Here is a 25,873-nt window from a genome sequence, read left to right on the forward strand (position 1 = left end):
TCATGCCTCAGCCTTGCAAGTAGCTAGGATTATGGACATGCACCACCATGCCCCACTAAATTTGTTTTACATTTTTTGTAGAGATGGAGGGGGGGTATCTTGCTATGTTGCCCAGGCTGGTCTTGAACTCCTGGCCTCAAGTGATCCTCCTACCTCAGCGTCCCAAAGTGCTGGGATTACAGGCATGAACCACCATGCCTGCCCTAATATTTCTTCTTAAGTGAACTTTTTCTGTCTGCTGCGAACTGAATGTGTATATCCCCCAAAAATTTGTCTTGAAGCTCTAATCCCCAACGTGATAGTATTTACAGGTGGAGGCTTTGGGAGGTGATTAGGTTTAGATAAGGTCATAAGGGGGGCACTTGTGATGGGATTTTAATGCCCTTATTAAAAAAAAAAAGGGAGGAGACATAAGGTCTCTCTGCGTGCATACACCAAGGAAAAGCCACATGAGGACATAACCAGGAAGAGAGCCATCACCAAGAACCCGACCATGCGGACACCCTGATCTCAGACTTCCAGCCTTCAGAACTGTGAGAAATAAATGTTTGTTGTCTATGGCATTTCATTGTAGCTGACCTGATTATGGCACTATACTTCCCCGTTTGTAGATTTTTCTCCTTGGTGGAAAAGATAAAAGCATAATTGACTTGTTTACACTCTCCTCTTAATTCTCTTACATTCTCTTCTTATTCATGTTCCAAACACGTTATCATTAGCATTTCTTACAAACGTTAGTTCATTCTGGACTTTGTGTTTTTCTTACCACGATTCCTACGGATTTTAGCCATTGCTTCGTATATTCTTTGTATTCCATTCACAGATTCAAAAGATCTGATATGGAATATTCATAGAGCCAGATTCTACAATGAGTTTGTGTCAACAATACCTGAAATGCAGTTTATTTTTGCATGTCTAGAAAACAAAGCCATAATATTTGAGATTGTTATCTGGAATATTTTATGTGCTTTGGGCTGGAAAGAGAATATAGCTTATATATCACTATTCTTTGCCTATGTTCTCTTGCTTTTTAAAAATTATAAAAAAAATATTCCTTTGGAATTGCTTGCAGAAAATGAGTATCTCCAGCTTAAACAACATTATCTGCTAATCTAAGTACATTGTATTTTGCAACAACTACTGCGCTTAATTGTGCAAACGTCATTCTATTTTTGAGTCTGCTTTTTTCCTTACTTCCTTTTCTGCTTCCTTCCTTTCTTTCCTTCTCTCTTTTCTTTCTTTCTCTTGATTTCTTTCTTGCTCTCTCCCTTCTTTCTTTCTTTTCTTCCTTCCCTTCTTTCCTTCTTTTTCTCTCTTTCTTTCCTTTGCAATCTATGTGTATAAATGATTCGTACCCAACCATGATAGATGTGTTGTCTTTTCTCATCTAAATTATCTTAATTACAGAATTTCTTTGTTTCTTTCTTTAAAGTTGTAAAAGAGAACATCAAACCTTCTTACCCTCAGTTTAAATGCAGTACTTTAACTTCACTGATTTGAGATGAAATGCCAATAGAATTTCTTTAAAATTTAAAAGTTATTCAATAAATAAAAATTGTATCTGGTGAATGTGAAATAGAATTGAAATTACATTCAGAAATCAGCTTTTTCTTTTGTGTTTTCATATTCACTGAAATTATTTCATTTTAAAAATGATGTTGTCTCTATTTGAGGGAAGGTGTTTGATCAATCAAAACAATTTTTTTCAACTAATCAACATGTTTACTGCACATCTTCTATGTTCTCAGCTGTGCCATCAACACAGTGGGAAATGCTGCTTAAGGAAATACTAGGTTTTATATGTCTGAAATTTTGTACCCATAAGTGTATATGATAATGATTTGCCAATTAAAAATAATATTAAAAAACAAGTAGGATATTTTTATACATCCCTTCTTGGATTTAAAAGCTTATAAAAATGCATTCTATGTAAATATAATTATAATTACACCTCAATATACACCTCAACATAAAAAATAAATATTAAACAAATGCAACTAAAATATACTGAGGCTAAAAAAGTAATCGTTATGTCTAAGGAAGCCAAGAGGCATTCTTACATCCTACTGTATTGCTATAAAAAATTGATTAAAAAATACATTTTGCAGCCAAATTACTTTTTGACATTTCTTTTAGTAGTACAATATGGAATGCCAGCAGGATACAATTTTATCATCAGTTTATCATTAAAAATACAGGAGAAAACACAAGAAATATAATATGTACAATGAGGAATTATTTCTTACATTAAGTTTTTCTAACATGATCACTACCTTCAGCAGAGTATAAAAGTCTGACCTTCTTCCATATAAACATTTGGTATTTTAGAGACTACATTGTGGCATAGTGGTAAGAGTGCAGATCTGTGCACTCTCAGTAGGTCTGGATTTAAATCTTGCCTTTATACCTGTCCATTGTATAAACAGATTGGGCTACTTAACCTGTTCCTTCACCTGTTCCTTCTCTCTTTATCTCTCTGTCTCTGTCCACCACTCTCTCCTCACCAACAGACCCATACACCCCAAAAATACATTCTCTTTTAAAATAATTTAAAAAACTTATCTTATAGGGCTATGGCAAAAAATAAGGAAAATTAATTATAAAATATTTCATACAGTACTTGGGATATACTAAGTGCTCAAAAATAGTACCAAAAATATATCAAAAATAAATTCTTATCTATTAATGCTATATAAATACAATGCTATATAAATACAATGGAAGATGTCCATTGTAATTAGCTTTTATTAATAACATGATTCTTATGTCCTGTGCTTATTCTGCTGATCTTCTCACCTGTAATAAATATATATTATTCTGTGAAGCAAAGAATATAGGTCCTTGCTGTCAGTGAATGTTTTGATGACTTCTCTCTTCATTATTTTACTTACATCCCTTAACTGCATTATTTCTGAAATTCTTGCAATTAAAATGGCACTTCTTTTAGTAATATTGAATACAATTCTTTTGAAATTGGTAATCTTGTCAAATAAAAATTGAAGAAATTTGTGAAATACATATTCTTAATGCTTTCTTAAATAAAATGATCTCAACTGTTCTTAATAAATTTGATAAATAAGAATAACTTCATTGATCATCTATCTGGTCTTATGTATTAATTCCACTACAAATTTTAGGCAGTTATTACCTAATGTATTTTAAATCTTAATTATAGCAACAAATAATAAAACAACTGGATTCACAAAAAAGAAAAATCTTATTATTTGGGATGTCTCTTCAATTCAAAGTTTAAGGGACTGTTTATACTTTTTAACAGATGAGAATCCTCTGGTATACATATTAGTATACTTTATATACTATTAAAGGGGTATATATAAATGATTAATAAAGTGACATATAGTTATAACAAATAACAGGAATTTACCTGTTCTAGTAGCTTTGGTAATGTCCAGTGAGGAAATAGAATAGCATTTTGAAAGGGAGCTGCTTGAAAACAAGGCTCTCCTGGAATTGTTTGTTCCTCATCTATAGCTTTTCTTCTTTGTATCATTTGAGATTTTGTCTTTTGAATTTTTTCCACCATCAGATTCTTCTCATGGTAGTTCCTTTTGCATATGATAAAAAATATGCTATACTAACTGGAAAAAAAAAACACTGAAGATATTGAATTTTGAACTTTTGAATATGGAATATTTGCATCTGAAAAAGAAACATAACCATAAAGAATGAAATATAGGAAATTTCAATAATGATACTTTATCATCTGAGCCATTTTTGAGCTTATGAAAGTGTTCAAACATAGGCAAAGAGTAAAGAGAATGGTTCAATGGATCCAAAATATTCATCACACTTGCAAAAATAATTTAGAAATTGCCATATTTGCTTCATCTATCTTTCATGCTCTTTTAAATGTATTGTAAAACAAATCCCAGACATCATGTTATTTCATACTGACATACGTCAATGTGATTGAGTCACTGTGAAAGTTGTAGACCAAGATTGGTAATTATTTTTATGCCTTGCCTTAATTTTTAAATCGGGTGGTTAATAAAGTCTAAATGAATCTGTGTCCCAGGCTTAAACTACTTCCAAAGGATGTGTTCCCTGATAGAGTAGGTTCCCGCATTTTTCCATTAGTAGATATAGTGGCTGACATCCTTGTGTGTGGTGCACTGTCATGGTAAACCCAGGCCCATAACTGTAAACACCCCCTTTTATCTACTATGAATGCAAATTGTTAGAGTGGTAACCCTAACTCTGGATCTCCAGTAGCCAGTGATTTTTTGCACTGTATCTGAGAAAAGGTTTTTCCTTTCACCACAGTGCTGTACCAATTTGTACAGTATGCTGTTCACAATGTACACATTATACACAATGCTGTATCAATCCTGTATCAATTTGTTGTAACAGATCTGAAATTGCACAGTGATTGCAACTTCCATAAAAACAGAAGTTGTTGATTACAGGAAGAATAATTTTAAATACACCAAAAGCTCTCACTAGGATTCAAAAGAAGACCTGCAAGTAAAATGATCAAACACTGTATTTAAATATTTAGGTAAAATCTTACATTTTCATATGTCATGTGTCACCAGATTCCCAAAAGTCAGGATGTGTTTAAATCAAACATTAGGGTGGAGAGCAAGGAAGTGGAGTGAAGGAGAAAGTTTTCTGGCCAACAGTGTAGAAAACACACTGTTATATCTTTGAAACTCTTTTTAAACCTGTGATCCTTTACATTCTCTCTCTTTCATTCCTCCACCATGGCACCACCCCTACAGGTTGCCACAGTTTTGATGATCATCTCTCTCCCAACCAAGATGGTGGAAAAAGCAAAAACGTGGTGAATCTTGGAGCAATCCGACAAGGCATGAAACGCTTCCAATTTCTGTTAAACTGCTGTGAGCCAGGGACAATTCCTGATGCCTCCATCCTAGCAGCTGCCTTGGATCTAGTAAGTTGGTGAAAGAATTTTCCCACCCTGTCCCCCATCCCAAGTAACACTATTAACAGAGGTAAGCATGATTCCCCAGTTGTAATCCTCCTGTGTTTGTGTGTTTGCTTTTTCAGAATTAGCAATAAAAGGGGGAAGAAAGATGGTAAAAAAGGGAGAAAAATCTTAATTAATATGCCCTGGGAAATAGACTGTCTAAATATGCGAAGGCTCTGGAGTCAGACTGACTGAGTTAAAATTACCCTGACATTTACTACCTGAACCTCTGTAAAATGAATGTAAGAGCAATAACAATACTATAGCTACCTCCTAGGGCTAGTGTGAAAACTAAATGAGATATTAGATATAAAGTCCTCGTCACGGTGCCTGAAATACAGGAACTACACAATAAAGTGGGCCATTATTATTATATTATTGGTCTTATGTCTGCCATGTATTAGTCCTTTAAACTCACCAAGACTTGATTTCATTATCCATCAGTTGGAGGAAAAATATGAAGCAAGGATCAATTGAAATGAATTGCACAAACACTTTGAACATTGTATGTTATTATACACATGTAAAGGATTAAAGAGTATGAAGTGAATCTTGGTTAGAAAGTGTTTTTATTAGGTAAATTACGCCCACATATGAGTTTTGAACTCAGCCTCTCAATTTATTTATCTTTATTTATAAAGTCTTCATATGCTGCATAAACACTGGGTACAAAATACCAAGTAAACATCGGGAAAAAAAGTATTTTATTTTAACTTTTAAAAAAGACAAACTGAAATAGATTTTTATTAGAACAAAAAACTTTAAGCCTGCCAATAAATGATCCTTTTTTCAGGTTTTATGACACATGAATAAGTGACCAGTGGTCACTCATATTTTACCTTGGAAAATAATCCAGACCTTGTAATGTAATTCATGAAATTTCTCTGTGACATTTGCAGCTTTTGCTCTAAGGATATTTAGTGACCAGATAGGTATGTGGCCTCACTTAAGGCTGAAATATTAATACCACTTATAATCACCCAAAATGATTGCTTTCCATTATATAAGATTTTTTCAGTCAGTTTCTCATTATTGGGTAGTGACCTTTGAGAATTTTTTAAAAATTGCGGCATGTTCAATGTGTATTGATATGTGCCATGGTGACTGTAAAAGGTAGAAAATCACAGGTCTCCAGGAGAGCTGAGGTTTGTGGCGATTAAACAATCAAAGTACAGTGAGATGTCTGTCTAAAGCAGGAGAGCTTGACAAGGCAAGGAGCCAATCTCCTGTTTTCTAGGTGGGATAGTGGAAACTTAGCTGTCACTCTTTTGAGTCATGCATGGTTTGTCTTAATGACATCTTGCTCTGTTCCCAAAGGAGCAGATTAAAATAAATAAATGCAACAAATTCATTAGAAAAGAACAAACAAACACTTAAAACAATGGAAAAGTATATGAACAGCCAGTCACTAAAAATATTAATAGTCAGTAAACTATACCTCATCTTACTTGAACTTAAGAAATGCTCTGTTAATTTACAAGTTAAAAAAAAAGTAAAAGAAATACCTATTAAAATAGCCACAGATTCCTACTTTATAGCTCTCAGGTTGGCAATGATTTGAAAGTGCTGATATGAGTGGAAAATATCAAACACCACATGCAGTGTCAGTAGTGGTGTAAGCAGCAGGATTTGATTAGGGAACAGAAGGAATTCTTGGACTAACTGGGTAATAATGAGAGCAGTGATGGTGAGTGGAGCACTCCTCAGCTCCTCCCTGAGTAGTAAGTAATTTTGGACTGTATGTAGTCAGGGAGGGAGAGTAGCAGTTCTCTACATATCAAATACATCAAATGGAAAGGGTGGTGGTATTTAAAAGCCCAGAGTCAATGTGAGTTATAAGATACTCACCATATAATTAATTAACTCAGCAAATGTCTTTTGAGGGATTCCTATGTGCCAGGCATGGTTCTGTTAATGATAACACAACAAAACTCAAATCCAGGGCTGCACTTATTTTTTCCTTTTTCCAATGAAGATTGTGTTTGTATAGTGATTTTTTTCCAGATGTCTTAGTGTACAGTATTCTAAGGTTGATTAATGAATGATTAGTATTTATTGTATGCCCACCCTTTTGCCAAAGGAAAAAACTGAAGCTCAGAAAGACCGATTAATAGGCAGGGCTACAAAGTCAGCAAAGGATGGAGCCAGATTGGAACCTGGGTCTATCTTCCAAGCCCTTCTATTTTGTATTCTACCATACTGACTCTCTTATTAAAATATTATGTGAGACCATTTACTTTAAAGCATGCAATAATAATGAATTCCGTATTTTATACCCAATAGCTTAAACATGGTTAGGCAAGTGAAGGTGACAGAAGCCGGTTGATCTCATAAGTCTCATGGTAAGAAAGAAAATGAAGGAGCGCTGGAGCTTATAAGCAGTGTCTTTTGAGCCATCAATAAAGAGGCATTTTCTCATTAACATACGTGTCCACTGATTGAGTAGCCTGCATCTGGAAGTAATGAGGTCTTTGTCACTAGACTGGATCCAGTGGGGGTGAATGTACAGGAGGATCAAGCAGTGTGTGGATAGTAGGAGTTCCTTTCATACCTGACAGTCTTTGATTCAAGGTCAAGGTCAAGCTGTGTGTAGCGTTCAGAGGTCAAAATTCCAGAGGTCAGAATCAATCAAGGGTTAAAGGAGCTCAGTAGTTTCCATTATGAGGGAAAAAGAGAGAGAATCTGGGTAGACATGATTGGTTGGATAAAAGGCATAGGTGATGATGGTGGTGGTGGTGGTTGGCAGATGTGTTGGTGGAGAATAATAATCACAACATTTTCATTATGCTTGATGGTTTATAAAGCACCTTCACATTCATTGTCTTATTTGTTGGTGTGAGAGCAAAAGGATTAAGCCAAGAGATGAACCCCAAATAAGGACACACTTACAATCAGTTTCTCAGCTATGGAAAGTGAAGAAACTAAAGGGGTTGGTGAATTCTGACAGACTGAGAGGAAGGTAATGCAGCTACATGTTGTATGTGCTTGAATCAAAGTAGCATTTGGTGTTTACCATCATTTATACAGATGTGATAACTGCAATTGTTCATATCTATTGATCTGGGTTAGGAGTTCCTCAGGGTTATGCTAACTTTCACTGATGTTTTCTGCTAAAGGTATTTTTAGCTTTTGTTTCCTCTGTATTTTGTTTCATCCAATATCTGATTCACCCACTTCCAATCTTTCGAGAATGCCTCAGTTTTTAAGTATGTTTTACGTGTTTTTCCATGCATTGTGGTTTTATTTAGATATATGTATATAATATAAATAGATATAAATATAGAAATAAACATAGATGTAGATATGCTAGGTAGATATGCAAATGAGGTACAGATGTGGATCTAGATATAGGCACAGATACAGATATAGATATAGATAGATATAGATATACAGAGATAGATAGAGACATAGTTATAGATTCCGCCATTTCATCAAATAGAATTTGGAGGAGGAGGGGGAAAATAAATGTGCTCAATTCATCATCATATTTCAATCTTGCATCTTCTCCCACCTCTCTTTTATTGTTTTGCTTTGTTACATTTATTTTTTAAGTGCAGCTTAAATATAATTTTTGCATTTTGACATAATTTTATATTAGAATAGTTTCATTGTTTTATGTCCTTAAATGTGATTTTTTTAAGATTGTAATTTTCTTCAGAATTAAAAAGAATTGTTAGGTGAAAGAAATACTAGAAATGTCAGTGTTCAAAGTTTTGCTGACCTGTTTTTTTTTTGTTGGTTCTAAACAATCCTACTTTTATTATTGCTATGACCACTAAATGTAGGGATAATTGATTCAATTTTAAGTCCAGCACAGCTTTTCCTCACAATCTTTCTCTTTAGGGTTAATTTAGCAGATGCAACTGTAAGGCATTTTTTAAAAGACATATTTTAGAAAGGATTCATTTCATCTCTAGGTTTATATAATCTACAAGTACAAAACTAAAAAGAAAATAAAAAGAAAAATTAAACAGTTCAAGCAAAAGGTATGTCTACTTCCTATATTTTTCAAGTGAAATAGTCTATCCTTATTTATCCAGTTGAATTTGTAACATGCACAAGCAGTGATTTCTAATTTACTGGCAATTTATTAGTATGAATGACACTAATAATAATGCCAGTTTGCTTTAGGAATAATTCCATAAGTATAAGACCATCCATAGGATCATAGAATTCTCCCTAGTCTGTAGATGGAGGAAATCTAATGTTAAATTATTTAGCCTCATAAGTAGACAGCTTTAGAAGGAGTGCATATATATAATTCTTTTTCAAAATAGGACACTTTCAAGAGTGAAAGAGTTATCAATAATTATGTGAGGAAAAGAGACATAAACCAGGACTCTCCTAGGAAAAGACCTTCAGTTACCATAGGTCTAATTCACACTTACTTCCAGGCTTATTGCATCAAATATAATTCATATTGGGGCTTAACATCACGAGATATTTAATGATCAATGCAAATTAGGTACTTTCAAGGAGACAGGAATGCATGAAAGGGGAAATGTCTTATGATTCTCTTTTGAATCATAAGAAAATTAGAAATAATTTAGTAATAACAAAACTAAACTATCAAATTATCCTCAATCTAGTGGTAATGAATTTTTTAAAAAGATTCTAACTATGAAATGTAGCATAAAAAATGCTTGAATAGTATTTCATTGTTTTGTATGTGCCGCATTTTCTTTATTCATTCACCTATTGATGGATACTTGGGTTGAATCTATGTCTTGGCTATTGTGAATGGTGCTGCAGTGGACATGAGAGTGCAGATTTTAAAAATGAATATACAGCAAAAGAAACTATCATCAGAATGAACAGATAACCTACCGAATGGGAGAAAATTTTTGCAATCTATCCATATGACAAAAGTCTAATATCCAGAATCTACAAGGAACTTAAACAAATTTACAAGAAAAAAAAACATTAAAAAGTGGGCAAAGGATATGAATGAACCCTTCTCAAAAGAAAACATTTATGTGGCCAATAAACAAATGAGAAAAGCTCATCATCACTGATCATCAGAGAAATACAAATCAAAACTGCAATGAGATACCATCTCACACCAGTCAGAATGGTGATTATTAAAAAGTCAAGAAACAGCAGATGCTGGTGAGGCTGTGGAGAAATAGGAATGCTTTTACATTGTTGGTGGGAATGCAAATTAGTTCAACTATTGTGGAAGACAGTGTGGTGATTCCTTAAAGACCTAGAACCAGAAATACGAATTGACCCAGCAATCCCATTACTGGGTATATACCCAAAGGACTATGAGTCATTCTACTATAAAAACACATGCACACGTATGTTTATTGCAGCACTATTTACAATAGCAAAGACATGAATCAACCCAAATGCCCATCAATAATAGACTGGATAAAGAAAATGTGGTACATATACAACATAGAATACTAGGCAGCCATAAAAAGGAATGAGATCATGTCTTTTGCAGGGACTTGAATGGGGCTGGAAGCCATTATCCTCAGCAAACTAATTCAGGAACAGAAAACCAAACACCACATGTTCTCACTTATAAGTGGGAGTTGAACAATGAGAACACATGGACACATGGACACAGGGGAACAACACACACTGGGGCCTGTCAGCAGGGTTAGGAGGGCAGGGGAAGGGAAAGCATCAGGACAAATAGCTAATGCATGCTGGACTTAATACCTAGGTGATGAGTTGATAGATACAGCAAACCACCATGGCACAAGTTTACCTATGTAACAAACCTGCACATCCTGGGCATGTACCCCAGAACTTATAAAATAAAATAAAATGAAACAAAAAGAATATATATCATAAATACATAGAATTTAAAGAAAAAAATCTAAAAGTCACATATCCATGACACAAATAAAACATTTCCAGTTTCTGTGTTCCCTTACCTAATCACACATCTTTACCTCTGAGAAGACACTGCTCTTCTGAACTTTATTTTAATATCTTTCTTGTGTTTTATTTTACCACATTGGTATGTGTCTTTAGAGAATATATTATTTTATTTTGTTTTGGCTTGGTTTGTCTGGTTTTGAAATTAACTTATAGGAAGTCATGCTATCCTTTTTATTTGTTTAACATTATGTTTGAGTTCCTCTTTGTTGATGCATTTAGTGTTAATATGTTAATGTTTACTCATGAATGGTATTCATTTGTTTGAACATACCACAATTTATATGTCCACTCTATGTTAGGTGAACATTTTAATTTTTTTCAAAATTTTGGCTAATTTTAGCAATGCCTTTATTAATATTTTTGTGTATGGGTCTCGATTCATATATAGTTTCCTAAATAAACCTATGAGTAAAATTATTGAGTTACAATTTTACTATATGATACCAAATTGTATTTCAAAGTAGTTGCAAAAATTCCAAATAAGTGCCAACGGTATAATGAAAACTGTTTCTCTATGTTCTTGCCAACACTGTATTGTCCAATATTTTTATTTTTAACAATGTGGTGCTTTAAAGTAATAACCTTTAACCTATATTTTAACCTAAAGCTTAAGAAGTCTTGTCATCAGTTTATTTACTATTTCTGTTTCTGCTTTGGTAAAAGATTTCATTTGTGTCTTTTGTTCATTCTCTTATTGGAAGATTATCTTTCATTGCTAATTTTTAAAATGTTATAGGTGATGTCAATATTAATTTTTTTTCTGTTATTTACATTGCATCATCTCCCAGTGTTCAGCTTGTTTTCTTCTTCAATTTTTTCATATATTTTAATGAAGAGATTTTAATTTAATATAATTCATAAAAATTATCCTTCATGGCTAGCACTTCTGTCTTGAAATTCCAAGGTAGCAAAGACATTCTTATATTTTTCTCTAAAAGTATTAAAGATTAACTTTCACAATTAAGTCTTTATGTTTTATGTGAATAGTATAGGATAGGAATTCATTTTCTTTATTTTCTCTCATTCCCGTGGAAAAATAATTATCCTAGCACAATATATTGACTAGTTAATGCATTCTTCTCAGATGTGCATTTCCATCTTAATCAAATGTCAGGTGTCCTTACAAGCATGATGTAATTCTGGGTTTTGGTTTTTTTGTTTATTTGGTTTTCTTTGTTTGTTTATTTTTGAGATGGAGCCTTGCTCTGTTGCCCAGGCTGGAGTGCAGTGGCGTGATCTCAGCTCACTGCAACCTCCACCTCCCAGGTTCGAGTAATTCTTCTGACTCAGCCTCCCAAGTAGCTGGGACTACAGGCACCCGCCACCACGCCTGGCTAAGTTTTGTATTTTTAGTAGAGATGGCATTTCACCATATTGGTCAGGCTGATCTAGAACTCCTGACCTTAGGTGATCCACCCACCTTGTCCTCCCAAAGTGCTAGGATTACAGGTGTAAGCCACCACACCTGGCCTGGGTTTTGTTTTATTCCATTTTCTATGTATCCTGAGTCAACCTACTCTGTATTAATAGTTAGAACTTTAAACATCACTTAGGCTAGTTGAGGCTCTTCGTTCTTCCACATGAAATTTTATAGTTAGCTTATCAGAGTCCATGAAAAATCATTTGATTTATTCTTGGAATTTCATTGAGTCCACGGATATATTTAGAGATGATTGAAATTCAGATCTGAATTGATTATTCAAAAGTTCTATTTCTTCCTGAGACAGTTTAAGTAATTTTAATTTTTTCAGTAGTTTATCCGTTTAATCTATATTTTAAGGTTTGTTGGCATAAAATTGATAAGAATACATTCTTATTAGTTCTAATCCTTGCAGTATCTGTAGTTACCTGTTTTTATTTCTAAAATTGTTTCCAGTTTTTTAACTAGATGTACCAGTCATTTGTCTATTTCATTTTTTTAATCTTTCTATTGTATGTTTGTTCTCAAATTTATTAATGCTTGCTCTTATTTTTATTATTTTCTCTCATGCTTTGGGCTAATTGCATTATTCTTTAGTTAAGTTGATTACTTAGTTCATTGATATTCTTTTCTCTGTTGTAAACTAAGAACTTAGCTATTAATTTTCCTCTAAGTACTACTTTAACTGCATACCATAAATTTTGATAAGCAGTATTTTCGTTTTAATTTACTTTTAAGTCCTTTCTAATTTCTTTAACTATTTTCTTTTGACTCATAGGTATCTGGATATGTGTGTGTTTTAATTTATAAAATCCAGGGTTTTGTTAGAAATCAGTTTGTGTTATTAATTTCTAAGTTACTGATTCTTTAGAATTAATTTAGACTTCCTTTATGACCTAAAATATTATCAGTTTTTATAAATGTTCCAAGTGTTGTTGAAAAGAATTTGTATTTACCAGTTGTAGAACACAGTGACTAATATACATATGATCAAACTCATTAATTGGGTTATTTGAATCTATGTTCTGATTGTTTTCTCACTGTTCGATCTATCAATTACTGTTAGTTTGTTGAAATCCCTCACAATGATGACAAATACATTCATTTGTATTTACAGTGATGACATTTTTTGTTTTATTTATTTGGAAGCAAACAGGTTTAGAAATATTACAATTTCTAATGATTTGAACCATTTATTACTATCAAGTGGCACGTTGATTTTTAGTAATACTTTCTACCTTAAGATACGTTTTTCTACAAGGCTAATATAGCTACAACAATTTCATTAGGTTAGTATTGGCCGGGCATGTCTTTTTGCCAATCGTTTACTTTCAACTTTTCTATCTGTTTGTTACTTAGGTGTATGTCTTATTAAAAGCATGTATTTGGGCCAGGCATGGTGGCTCACACCTGCAATCACAGCACTTTGGGAGGCCAAGGTGGGCGGATCACTTGAGGTCAGGAGTTCAAGACCAGCCTGGCCAACATAGCGAAACCCTGTCTCTACTAAAAATACAAAAATTAGCCATGCCTGTAATCCCAGATTCTTGGGAGGCAGAGGCACAAGAATAGCTTGAACCCAGGAAACAGAGGTCGCAGTGAGCCCAGATCACACAACTGCACTCTAGTCTGGGTGACAGAATGAAACCCTGTTTCCAAAAAAACAGAAAGAAAGAAATCAAAAAGGTTTATATTTAATTTTTTTCATCATTTAAACAATTATTTTCTAGAAAATTTAGTCTATTTGTACAGATTGTGATTACTGACATATTTAGATTCACTTCTGTCATTTTTGCTTGTTTATTACACTTTTTGTTATTTCATTGTGTGTGTGCGTGTGTGTGTTTGTTTCAATTTCATGCCTCCTTTTAGATTGTGTTAGGATTTATTTCCCTTGCTTTGGTATAGTTTCACATTTTAAAAGTTATTTTCCTTTACTAGTTTGTAGATTATTATATTCCCTTTATGTTTATAGAAATCACATACATATTTAACTAAAAGTCTAAAATCAATGAATTTCTTTTTTTAAATTTTTTTCTAAACAAAAAAAGGATACATGTGCAGAATGTACAGGTGTGTTACATAGGTATATGTGTGCCATGGTGGTTTGCTGCACCTATTGACTCATCCTCTAAGTTTCTTCTCCTCTCTCTCCATCCCCCAACAGGCCCTGGTGTGTGCTGCTTACCTCTCTGTGCCCAAGTGTTCTCATTGTTCAGCTCCCACTTATGAGTGAGAACATGCAGTGTTTGATTATCTGTTCCTGTGTTAGTTTGCTGAGGATGATGGCAGCCAGCTTCATCCATATCCCTGCAAAGGACATTATCTCATTTTTTATGGCTACATACTATTCCATGGTGTATATGTACCACCTTTTCTTTATCAAGTCTATCAGTGATGGGCATTTGGGTTGGTTCCATGTCTTTGCTATTGTAAATAGTGCTGCAATAAATATACGTGTGCATGTGTCTTTATAGTAGAATGATTTATATTCCTTTGGGTATACCCAGTAATGTGAATCCTGGGTCAAGTGATATTTCTGGTTCTAGATCCTTGAGGAATCACCATACTGTCTTCCACAACGGTTGAACTAATTTACATTCCCATCGACAGTGTCAAAGTGTTCCTATTTCTCCACAGCCTCACCAGCATCTATTGTTTCCTGACTTTTTAATAATCTCCACTCTGACCAGCATGAGATGGTATCTCATTGTGGTTCTGATTTGCATTTCTCTGATGATCAGTGATGTTGAGCTTTTTTTCATGTTTATTGGCTGCATAATGTCTCCTTTTGAGAAGTGTCTGTTCATACCCTTTTCTCACTTTTTGATGGGGTTGTTTTTTTTCCTGTAAATTTGTTTAAGTTCCTTGTAAATTCTGGAAATTGACCTTTGTCAAATGGGTAGATTGCAAAAATTTTCTCCCATTCTGTAGGTGGCTTGTTCACTCTGATGATAGTTCCTTTTGCTGTGCAGAAGCTCTTTAGTTTAATTAGATCCCATTTGTCGATTTTTGCTTTTGTTGCAATTGCTTTTGGCATTTTTGTCATGAAGTTTTTTTTTGTCTTGAAGCCTGTGTCCTGAATGGTATTGCCTACGTTTTCTTCTAGGATTTTTATGGTTTGGGGTTTTACATTTAAGTCTTTAACCCATCTTGAGTTAATTTTTATATAAGGTGTAAGGAAGGGGTCAAGTTTCAGTTTTCTGCATATGGCTAGCCAGTATTCCCAGCACCATTTACTGAATAGGAAATCCTTTCCCCATCGCTTGTTTTTGGCAGATTTGTTGAAGATTATATGGTTGTAGATGTGCAGTGTTATTTCCGAGGTCTCTGTTCTGCTCCATTGGTCTATAAGTCTGTTTTAGTACCAGTACCATGCTGTTTTGGTTATTGTAGCCTTGTAGTTTGAAGTCAGTCAGCATTGTAGTTTGAAGTCAGGTAGCATGATGCCTCCAGCTTTGTTCCTTTTGCTTAGGATTGTCTTGGCTATATGGGGTCTCCTTTGATTCCACATAAAATTTAGAATAGTTTTTTCTAATTCTGTGAAGAATGTCAATGGTTATTTGATGGGAATAGCATTGAATCTATAAATTACTTTGGGCAGTATGGCCATTTTCATGACATTGATTCTTCTTATCCATGAGGATAGAATGTTTTTCCATTTGTTTGTGTCCTCTCTTATTTCCTTGAGCAGTGGTTTGTAGTTCTCCTTGAAGAGGTTCTTCACATCCCTTGTTAGCTGTATTCCTATGAATTTTATTCTCTTTGTAGCGATTGTGAATGGGAGTTCATTCGTGATTTGGCTCTCTGCTTGTCTATCGTTGCTGTAAAGGAATGTTTGTGATTTTTGCACATTGATTTTCTATCCTGAGACTTTGCTGAAATAACTTATCAGTTTAAGGAGTTTTGGTGCTGAGTTGATGGCGTTTTCTACATATAAAATCATGTCGTCTGCAAACAAAGACAAGTTGACTTCCTCTCTTCCTATTTTAATACCCCTTATTTCTTTCTTTGCCTAATTGCCCTGGCCAGAACTTCCAATACTATGTTGACTAGGAGTGGTGAGACAGGGCATCCCTGTCTTGTACTGGTTTCCAAAGGGAATGCTTCCAGCTCTTGCCCATTCAATATGATATTGGCTTTGGGTTTGTCATCGATAGTTCTTATTATTTTGAGATATGTTCCATCAATACCTAGTTTATTGAGAGTTTTTAACATAAAGGGATGATGAATTTTATCAAAGGCCTTTCTGCACCTATTGAGATAATCATGTGGTTTTGGTCTTTGGTTCTGTTTATGTGATGGATTACATTTATTGATTTGCATATGGTTAACCAGTCTTGCATCCCAGGGATGAAGCAGACTTGATCATGATAGATAAGTTTTTTGATGTGCTGCTGGATTTGGTTTGCCAGTATTTTATTGAGGATTTTCACACAGATGTTCATCAGGCACATTCTTTTTATATTGTGTCTCTTCCAGGTTTTGGTATCAGGATGATGCTGGCTTCATAAAATGAGTTAGGGAGAAGTCCCTCCTTTTCAATTGTTTGGAATAGTTTCAAAAGAGATTGTACCAGCTCCTCTTTATATTTCTGGTAGAATTCAGCTGTGAATCCAACTGGTCCTGGGCTTTTTTTGGTTGGTAGGCTATTAATACTGCCACAATTTCAGAACTTGTTATCGTTCTATACAGGGATTCAACTTCTTCATGGTTTAGTCTTGGGAGGGCATATGCATACAGGAATGTATTTGTTTCTTCTAGATTTTCTAGTTTATTTGCATAGAAGGGTTTATAGTATTCTCTGATGGTAGTTTGTATTTCTCTGGGGTCAGTGGAGATATCCCCTTTATCATTTTTTATTGCGTCAATTTGATTCTTCTCTCTCTTCTTCTTTATTAATCTAGCTAGTGGTCTATCTATTTTGCTTATTTTTTCAAAACACCAGCTCCTGGATTCATTGATTTTTTTGGAGCATTTTTCATGTCTTTATCTCCTTCAATTCTTCTCTGATCTTACTTATTGCTTGTCTTCTGCTAGCTTTTGGATTAGTTTATTCTTGCCTCTCTAGCTCTTTTCATTGTGATGTTAGGGTGTCGATTTGAGATCTTCCTAGCTTTCTGATGTGGACATTTAGTGCTATAAATTTCCCTCTTAACACTTCTTTAGCTGTGTCCCAGATATTCTGGTACATTGTCTGTTTGTTCTTGTTGTTTTCCAATAACTTCTTGCTATGTGGTGCTGAGAAGAATGTATGTTCTGTTGATTTGGGATGTAGAGTTCTGTAGATGTCTATTAGGTCTGCTTGGTCCAGAGCTGAGTTCAAGTCCCAAATATCCTTGTTAATTTTCTGTCTCATTGATCTGTCTAATATTGACAGTGGGGTGTTAAAGTCTCCCACTATTATTGTTTGAGAGTTTAGTCTCTTTGTAGATCTCTAAGAACTTGCTTTATGTATCTGAGTGCTCCTGTATTGGGGGCATAGATATTTAGGATAGTTAGCTCTTCTTGTTGAATTGTTCCGTTTACCATTATGTAATGCCCTTCTTTGTCTTTTTTGATCTTTGTTGGTTTAAAGTCTGTTTTGTCAGAGATTAGGATTGTAACCTCTGCTTTTTTTTTTTTTTTTTTTTTTTTGCTTTCCATTTGCTTGGTAAATTTTCCACCATGTCTTTATTTTGAGCCTATGTGTGTCTTTGCATGTGAGATGGGTCTCCTGAATACAGGACACTGATGGGTTTTGGCTTTTTATTCAATTTGCCAGTCTGTGTCTTTTAATTGGGGCCTTTAGCCCATTTACATTTAAGGTTAGTTATTGTTATTTGTGAATTTGATCCTCTCATCATGCTGTTATTTGGTTTATTTGGACACTAGTTGATGCAGTTTCTTCATAGTGTCATTGGTCTTTATATTTTGATGTGTTTTTGCAGTGGCTGATACCAGCTTTTCCTTTCCATATTTAGTGCTTCTTTCAGGAGCTCTTGCAGGGCAGGCCTGGTGGTAATGAAATTCCTCAGCATTTGCTTGTCTGGAAAGGATTTTATTTCTCCTTTGCTTATAAAGCTTCATTTGGCTGGATATGAAATTCTGGGTTGAAAATTCTTTTTCTTAAGAATGTTGAATATGGCCCCCAATCTCTTCCAGCTTGTAGTTTCTGCTGAGAGGCCTGCTGTTAGTCTGATGGGCTTCCCTTTGTAGGTGACCTGGCCTTTCACTCTGGCTGCCCTTAACAGTTTTTCCTTCATTTCTACCTTGGAGAATCTGATGATTATGTGTCTTGGGGTTGATCTTCTCATGGAATATCTTAATGGTGTTCTCTATATTTCCTGAATTTGCATGTTGGCCTGTCTTGCTAGGTTGGGGAAGTTCTCCTGGATAATATCCGGAAGTGTGTTTTGCAGCTTGTTTCCATTCTTCTCATCTCCTTCTGGTACTCCAGTCAATCGTAGGTTCAGTCTTTTTATGAAGTCCCATGTTTCTTGGAGGCTTTGTTCATTCCTTTTCATTGTTTTTTCTGTAGTTTTGTCTGCATTCCTTATTTCAGCAAGGTGGTCTTCAAACTTTGATATCCTTTCTTCTGCTTGGTCGATTCAGCTATTGATACTTGTGTGTGCTTCATGAAGTTGTCATGCTGTGTTTTTCAGCTCCATCAAGTCATTTATGTTCCTCTCTAAACTGGTTATTCTAGTGAGCAATTCCTCTAACCTTTTACCAAGGTTCTTAGCTTCTTTTCATTCCATTATAACATTCTCCTTTAGCTCAGTGTAGTTTTCTATTACCCATCTTCTGAAGCCTGCTTCTGTCAATTTGTCCATGTGATCTCGGTCCAGTTCTGTGCCCTTGATGGAGAGATGCTGCAATCATTTGGAGGAGAAGAGGCACCCTGACATTTTGGGTCTTCAGCATTTTTTCGTTGATTCTTTCTCATCTTCGTGAGTTTGTCTAGTTTTGGTCTTTGAGGCTGCTGACCCTTGGATGGGGTTTTTGTGGGGGGCTTTTGTGTTGTTGATGATGATGCTGTTGTTGTTGCCTTCTGCTTGTTTATTTTTGTTTCAATGGTCAGGTTCCTCCTCTGTAGAGCTGCTGCAGTTTGCTGGGGGTTCACTTCAGGCCCTATTCATCTGATTCGCTCATGTGCCTGGAGATGTCACTCAAGGAGGCTGGAGATCAGCAAAGATGGTTGTCTGCTCCTTCTTCCGGGACCTCTGACCTCGAGGGGCACCAACCTGAATGCCAGTAGGATCACCCCTTTATAGGGTGTCTGACAACTCCTGTTGGAGGGTTTCACCTAGTTGGGTGGCACGAGGAACAGGACCCATTTAATGAAGCACTTTGTCCTTTGGTGGAGGGGATGTGCCTCGCTGTGGGGAAACCCACTCATCTGGGCTGCCCGGATTCCTCAGAGCTACCTCAGAGATTCCTCAGAGGAAAGGCTAAGTCTGCTGGCCCGAAGAAGAGACTGAGGCCACCCCTTCCCCAGGGTCTCAGGCCCAGGGGGATACAGATTCTGTTCCTGAGCCTCTGGCTGGAGTTATTGGAGTTCCTGCAGGGAAACCCCACCCCATGAGAAAAGAGGGGTCAGGGTCAGTCCTGAAGAGGCACTCTGGCTGCAGACTGCCACAGCCAGTGTGTTGGGCTGTGGGGGACATGTCTTGGGACCAAGCCGTGCAGCTTCCCTGGCACCAACAGGGGAAAAGCACAGCCTTGGGCTATAGAGATGGGTGCCACCCTTCCCTCGCCCAAGGAGCTTAGCGTGTTAGGTAATTGCGAGTCCCACTGCTGGCTGCTGCCCCTCCTACAAGGAGTTCAAATGGCTTAAACAGCAGGCAGCCAGTGCTGGTGGCTTCCCCCATCGGGAGTTCAGTAGGCTTAAGCAGATTCCAGCTGAGAGGCTGTTAAGAGTCTGCGCGTTCTGGGGTTGCGATGCTAGGCTCCGGTGGTGTGAGTTCGTGAGGGGCATCTTCTGATCTGTGGGTTGCACAATTCCATGTTAAAAGCACGGCTTCCCTGACTGGGTAGCATGCTCACTCACCACCTCCCTTGGCTTGGGGGAGGACACTCCCTGGCCCTTTGTGGCTCCCAGGTGAGCCGCCGCACCACACTGTTTTTCCTTCTCTCCATGGGTCACGGCAGCCTCTTAAGTCAGTTCTGACGAGAGAACCTGGATACCTTGGTTGTCGGTGAAGGATTCACACGTTTATTATGTTATCTTTTTTCTTCAATGGGAGCCTCCGAACGCTGCTGTTTCTAGTCCATCAATGAATTTCTTTACTCTTCTCTCAAAAAATAAGAGGGTTTCGGCCTGTCGCGATGGCTCACGCCTGTAATCCCAGCACTTTGGGAGGCCAAGGCAGGCGGATCGCGAGGTCAGGAGATCGAGACCATCCTGGCTAACACGGTGAAACCCCATCTCTACTAAAAATACAAAAAATTAGCCAGGCGTTGTGGCGGAAGCCTGTAGTCCCAGCTACTCGGGAGGCTGAGGCAGGAGAATGGCGTGAACCCGGGTGGCAGAGCTGGCAGTGAGCGGAGATCCCGCCACTGCACTCCAGCTCCGTCTCAAAAAAAAAAAACAAAAACAGAGCTTCAACCCCAACTGTTGTTCCTGTTGTTCAAGATTTAGTTCTATCTTGCTTTTGCATTAATATTCACAAATTAGACATTATTTGTATTGATTTTTAGGAAAATGAGTTTTAAATTTACTCCCCAAATTTAACATATTCTTTGTTCACCATTTTTCCTTGCATCTTAGATATTCCTCTTAAGATTATTTCAGAAGTGTCTTTAGTGACAATCAATTGGCAGCAGATCTCTCAGTTACAGTTTAATTGACAATCTCTTTATTTTGATCTCAACTTGAAGATACTTTTGCTAGAATTGTATTTATAGGCTGATATTTTCTTTCTATACTTCAAAGGTATTATCTCATTCTTTTCTGGCTTAATTGACAATCCTTTATAGGTAATCTGCCCTCCTCCCACTGTAGTCACTTTGAATATCTTCTCTTTATTGTTTATCTTTTGCAGTTTTACTAAAACGTTCTTAGCATTTTTCTTATTTGAGTTTCATTAGGTACTTGAGTTACGTAATTGACATATGATATTTATTCTAAAAATTATCAACTTATCTTTTCAATATTGTGTCCTTCACATTTTCTTTAATCTTTTCTTCTGTAAATTGAAAATGTATAAGATAGATCTTTCCATTTTATTTTCTGTTTTTGATAACCTCTCTTTCATATTTTTCATCTGTCTCTGTGCTACATTCTGGATAATTTTATCAGATATATTTTCCACTTCACCTTTTCTCTTTTCAACTGTGTCTGATCTCTTGGTTCTCAACAAGTAGTAGTTTTGCCCATCAGGGAACATTTGACAATGTCTGGAGGAATTTTCAGTTGTCACAACTTGGGGATTGGGTAAATACCAAAGATGCTAATAAACATTCCATAATACAAAATGCACCCTGACACACACACACACACACACACACACACACACACGCAGAGAGAGAATCATCTGACCCAAATAGTCAATAGTATTGCAGTTGGAAAAACCTGATATAACCTGTGTTTTAGTCTATCCATTGAGTTTTAAGTTTCAAGTACTACATTTTTATTTATAAAAATTCTATTTAAATTTTGTTTTAAAATTTCCTAATCAACTTTGGTCATCTAATTCCTTTATCATACTTTCGATACTCACATTTATCTTCAAATATGTTTGATGCACTACGATTCCAATCACTGTAGTCTTTGTGAACTTCATTCTGTACTTTATTTCTTCTGACTTTTGTTCATAGTAGATTATTTTATGTTGTACTTTTTATTGACACATAATAGTTGTGCACATTTATGGAATACTTGTGATATTTTGATATATGTATACAATGTGTAATGATTAAATCAGGATAACTGGAATATCCAACACCTCAAACATTTATCATTTATTTGTGTTGAGAACGTTCCAAATCTTCTCTTCTAGTTATTTTGAAATATAATGTAGCTCATTCCTTGGCACTTTATCTGTAGGAATTATTTAAGACCTGTGTTAGAAGTAGTGTTTTTCAGTGGACCAGCAACATCAGCATCACTTGTGAGCATGTGAGAAATGCAAATTTCCAGGCCCTACAATAGATCTACTGAATCAGAATATCCGGGGATGAAGCTAAGGAATTTATTTTATCCATCTTCCTAAGTGACGCCTAGGCTCAAATATGAAGGTTTGAGAAGTGCTGGTTTAAAGTATTTCTCCAGAGAGAATTTCCATTTATTTTGTCAGACACCCGGAAACATTATCAATCTAAGAACATTTTAAAAATTATTTTTGGGGGCTGGGGGGCATGGAATTACCCCATTCTCGGTGCTCCAAACTTGTATGAAAATGTGGGATTTTGTTAAGCATTCTCGTAAAAGACTTTTTCCTTTTTCTTCTCCCCCTCTGTCCTACCCAGAGCCAAACCTTGTCAGGCAAACCAACTTCTTTGGGGCAGATTTTTTCTTATTCATCCACTGAGGATGGCTCCTACCTGAGATCCTGGCTTTATGTCAGAGGAGTACATGACCTGACCACCGACCCACTTGTGCCAACTTTTAACTTGTGGCCCATTGGAAATCCATCCGGTCTCTCCATAGTCAGAAACCTTCAGGACAAATATTTCTATCTAGTTTATCCCTACCCCCACCCCCAGGATTGCACTTTCTTGTAATTTCTACTCTCCAGTTGTCTTCAATCTCACTTTAGAAACAAAAGCAAAATAAAAATAGACATTTTTTGATATTTTGCCCACCATTTCAGGTGTTCTAAATCAAATGAATTCTTCACTCTTACTTGATCATCTTGTCAGATACAGAAGTCCTCATTTGGTTTTTAAAATACCCAAAATATTAGCATGATCTGAGTAAGTGCTAAAATGACTAGCCTTCCAGACCATGTGCTAACCTGTAATGTTGTTCTTCAGCTTACCCACAGCCACTGTAGAAATAGGCAGGGATGGAGGCAGCCTGTTAGCTAGTGAGTCAGTTATTTATTGATCTCAGTCCGGCAGAGAATTCAATACAGCTAAGTAATAAATACTGACTCAGAAGTATATGCCCCCTAGCAAAGGACTTTCCAATGCTTACTAAGACCCCAAATAACTGCTTATTTCCACTGGTTGTAGATAAACAGGTATCCTGCACCAGCAACAGCTTTATATTTTATTTTGTAAGGCAATAAAAAAATATGTAATTCCCTAGGGACCCACATAAACTATTTATTCTTTAAAAACAGTTAGTTTCTATCCAGTGTTATATGAGTTTTCAGGATCAGTCAAGATTTCTTCGCACATCATAAGCTTAGATATAGTCCTTCAGGGAAAGGAAGGTATTGCAATTATAAGCTTCAATTAACCATCATATCTTGGCAACAATATTTTTTAGGTCCCCAGGCAAAGTAAAGCACAGCTGTCGAAATTAGTATCTCAATTCTCTGCCTCACTTTCATAAAGGAAGTATTCAATATACATAATGATCTTATAAAATTCAAGGAAAAAATGGCAAAGAAGTCAAGGAAAGTAGCCAGACTCCCGATGTTTTCTAGCTGTAAACTGTTAGAGACTCCCATGCTGTGCAATGACATTCATTAGACTTTTTGTAATTTCAACTGGACAACTCTGTAACCCATGCAGAGAACACCTCATACAAGATTGAACTATATGAAATTGCTGATACAACTATTTTTGACCTTCAAATTTAGAAATTTCATAGGTTCAATCTAATATTTTGCCCTCCCAGTTAAAATCGATTCTTGCTTGTCTGGAAACTATGAAGTTGTAATATAATGGAATAGAAGCCTCTATGTGACATTATGGAGCATAAAAAGGGATTTGGGCAGACATGTTAACGAGAAAGAAGAAATTTAAATATGTCTACTTTTCTTTTGGGACCACCAGCAAATTCTCTGTGGTATGCCAGTGGTGTCAAATTTTGTTTAGATGTTCACCTGTAGCTGTGCCTCTGATACTCTGTGGTTCTTTTCAGCTATGCAGCATTCTTCTGATTCATTTTTCTCCATTTGTGCTGTTTTTCTCTGTGATGTGAATCCATCCCTATCCATTATGTCATGCCTCCATCTTTTGCTGCTTCTTCAGATTGCACTGAGCCATAAGAGGTAAGCTCCATCAAAAGAGGGAAAATTGACTTTCCTTTATGCTCAGGAAGAATCCTTTGTCCAAGGTATTCCATAACCCTGCCCCTGAAATCAATACTTTCTAAACTACCTTTTAAAAGGAACTGAATGAAAACAATTCCTCACAGCCACACTCGCACCAGAATTCCTTGAATGCTGTTGCACACACATTGCAAACTCAGCAAACTTAATTAGCTGTTGCTTACTAATGATCTTGGACATTGTTGCCCATAAATTTGTACCTTAGCATCATCCTCAATTTTCAGTATAGTAATATATATACTAAAATACCCCAGAAATTGGTATTATTTACTGCCATCTTGAATATAGAATTTCTAAGCCTGCCATCATCCACCAGGCTTAATAATGATTATAATAAAAAGGCAATATTTGAGTGACTCTATGTCATCATCCTTGATGGAAACAGTGACATTTCCAAACATGAATGGGTTTGGCTATTCACACGCATAAAATTCATCAGATAATAACCAACCTCTCCCTTACTGTTTTACCATATAGTTAGTGATAATTATTTTCATATTGATCTCAATTGCATTTCCAAACTTGGTTTAGAATTTCCCACAGCCTATAACTGATAATATCTCAGTTTTATCCTGAGAAGTTTTTGAGCACAGGAGAATTGAAATTGGTTTTGATTCAAAAATGCCTTGGGCTTCTTAAGCAACTAAAGTAATTTTTCAGCAATATTTTTTTAAGAATTCTTTTATCTAAAGAAGGCAAGCTAATCCATATAAGAAGTCTCACATATCACTATTTAGATTGTTCATTCATCTATTGTTAATCCTCTCAGTTGCCACCTAACACTTAGAGGCAATAAAATGATCCTCTACCCCATACATATGGTCCATGTTAAGTTTCACCCTTGTTAATCCTGAAGGAGCCAGGGTTCACAATATAATGCTATTTCAGCAGTGTTACCTATGTCTTCCTGTCATTAAGCTTTGAATCCACATTGCTTTATATTGGGAATGTGTCATATTGTGACAGGCTAAGAATAAATTTGCATCACTTGCCTGACCTCTAAACTGACATTCTGTTTTAGAGACAAACGTTCTAACCTTTACCAGACACAGATTTGCATATCTGAACTGTTTAGTGAAATGAATACTTAGTACAAGAAAGAATGTAGATATTTAGTCTATATGGCATGGCACTGCAATACTGTTGGGTTTAATGCAGAAGGTCGTCTGACTCCTTGCAATCTCAAGTTTTTCTATCCCTGTGACCTGCTTCCTAGTCTTGACCCCATGCATTGATGAGATAGATTCTCATCATTAGTATCCAGCTATTGTTAAGGATAGATTCTCACCATTAGTGTTCATCTTGCATTTTGTCTTTCACATAGGTTAATTTTTCATGTTGTGGTAATTCATAATATTCTTGGTAAAATTAAGTACCTACATAAATATATTTTCATTG

The 25,873-nt window shown here is 35.8% G+C and overlaps 1 protein-coding gene across 11 annotated transcripts in view; it reads left to right on the forward strand.

Annotated features, from left to right (window-relative positions):
• The window catches only part of UNC80 (unc-80 homolog, NALCN channel complex subunit), a 229,246-nt gene that overhangs the window by 73,332 nt on the left and 130,041 nt on the right, over positions 1–25,873 (forward strand). For all 11 annotated transcript variants that reach the window (XM_054549776.2, XM_054549783.2, XM_054549777.2 and 8 more), the window contains exon 22: positions 4,743–4,915. In XM_054549776.2, coding sequence (XP_054405751.1) covers positions 4,743–4,915 — 173 coding nt within the window. The remainder of the gene's footprint in view (positions 1–4,742; positions 4,916–25,873) is intronic.

Source organism: Pongo abelii, chromosome 11, assembly GCF_028885655.2.
Source record: "Pongo abelii isolate AG06213 chromosome 11, NHGRI_mPonAbe1-v2.0_pri, whole genome shotgun sequence".
NCBI classification, from domain to species: Eukaryota; Metazoa; Chordata; class Mammalia; order Primates; family Hominidae; genus Pongo; species Pongo abelii.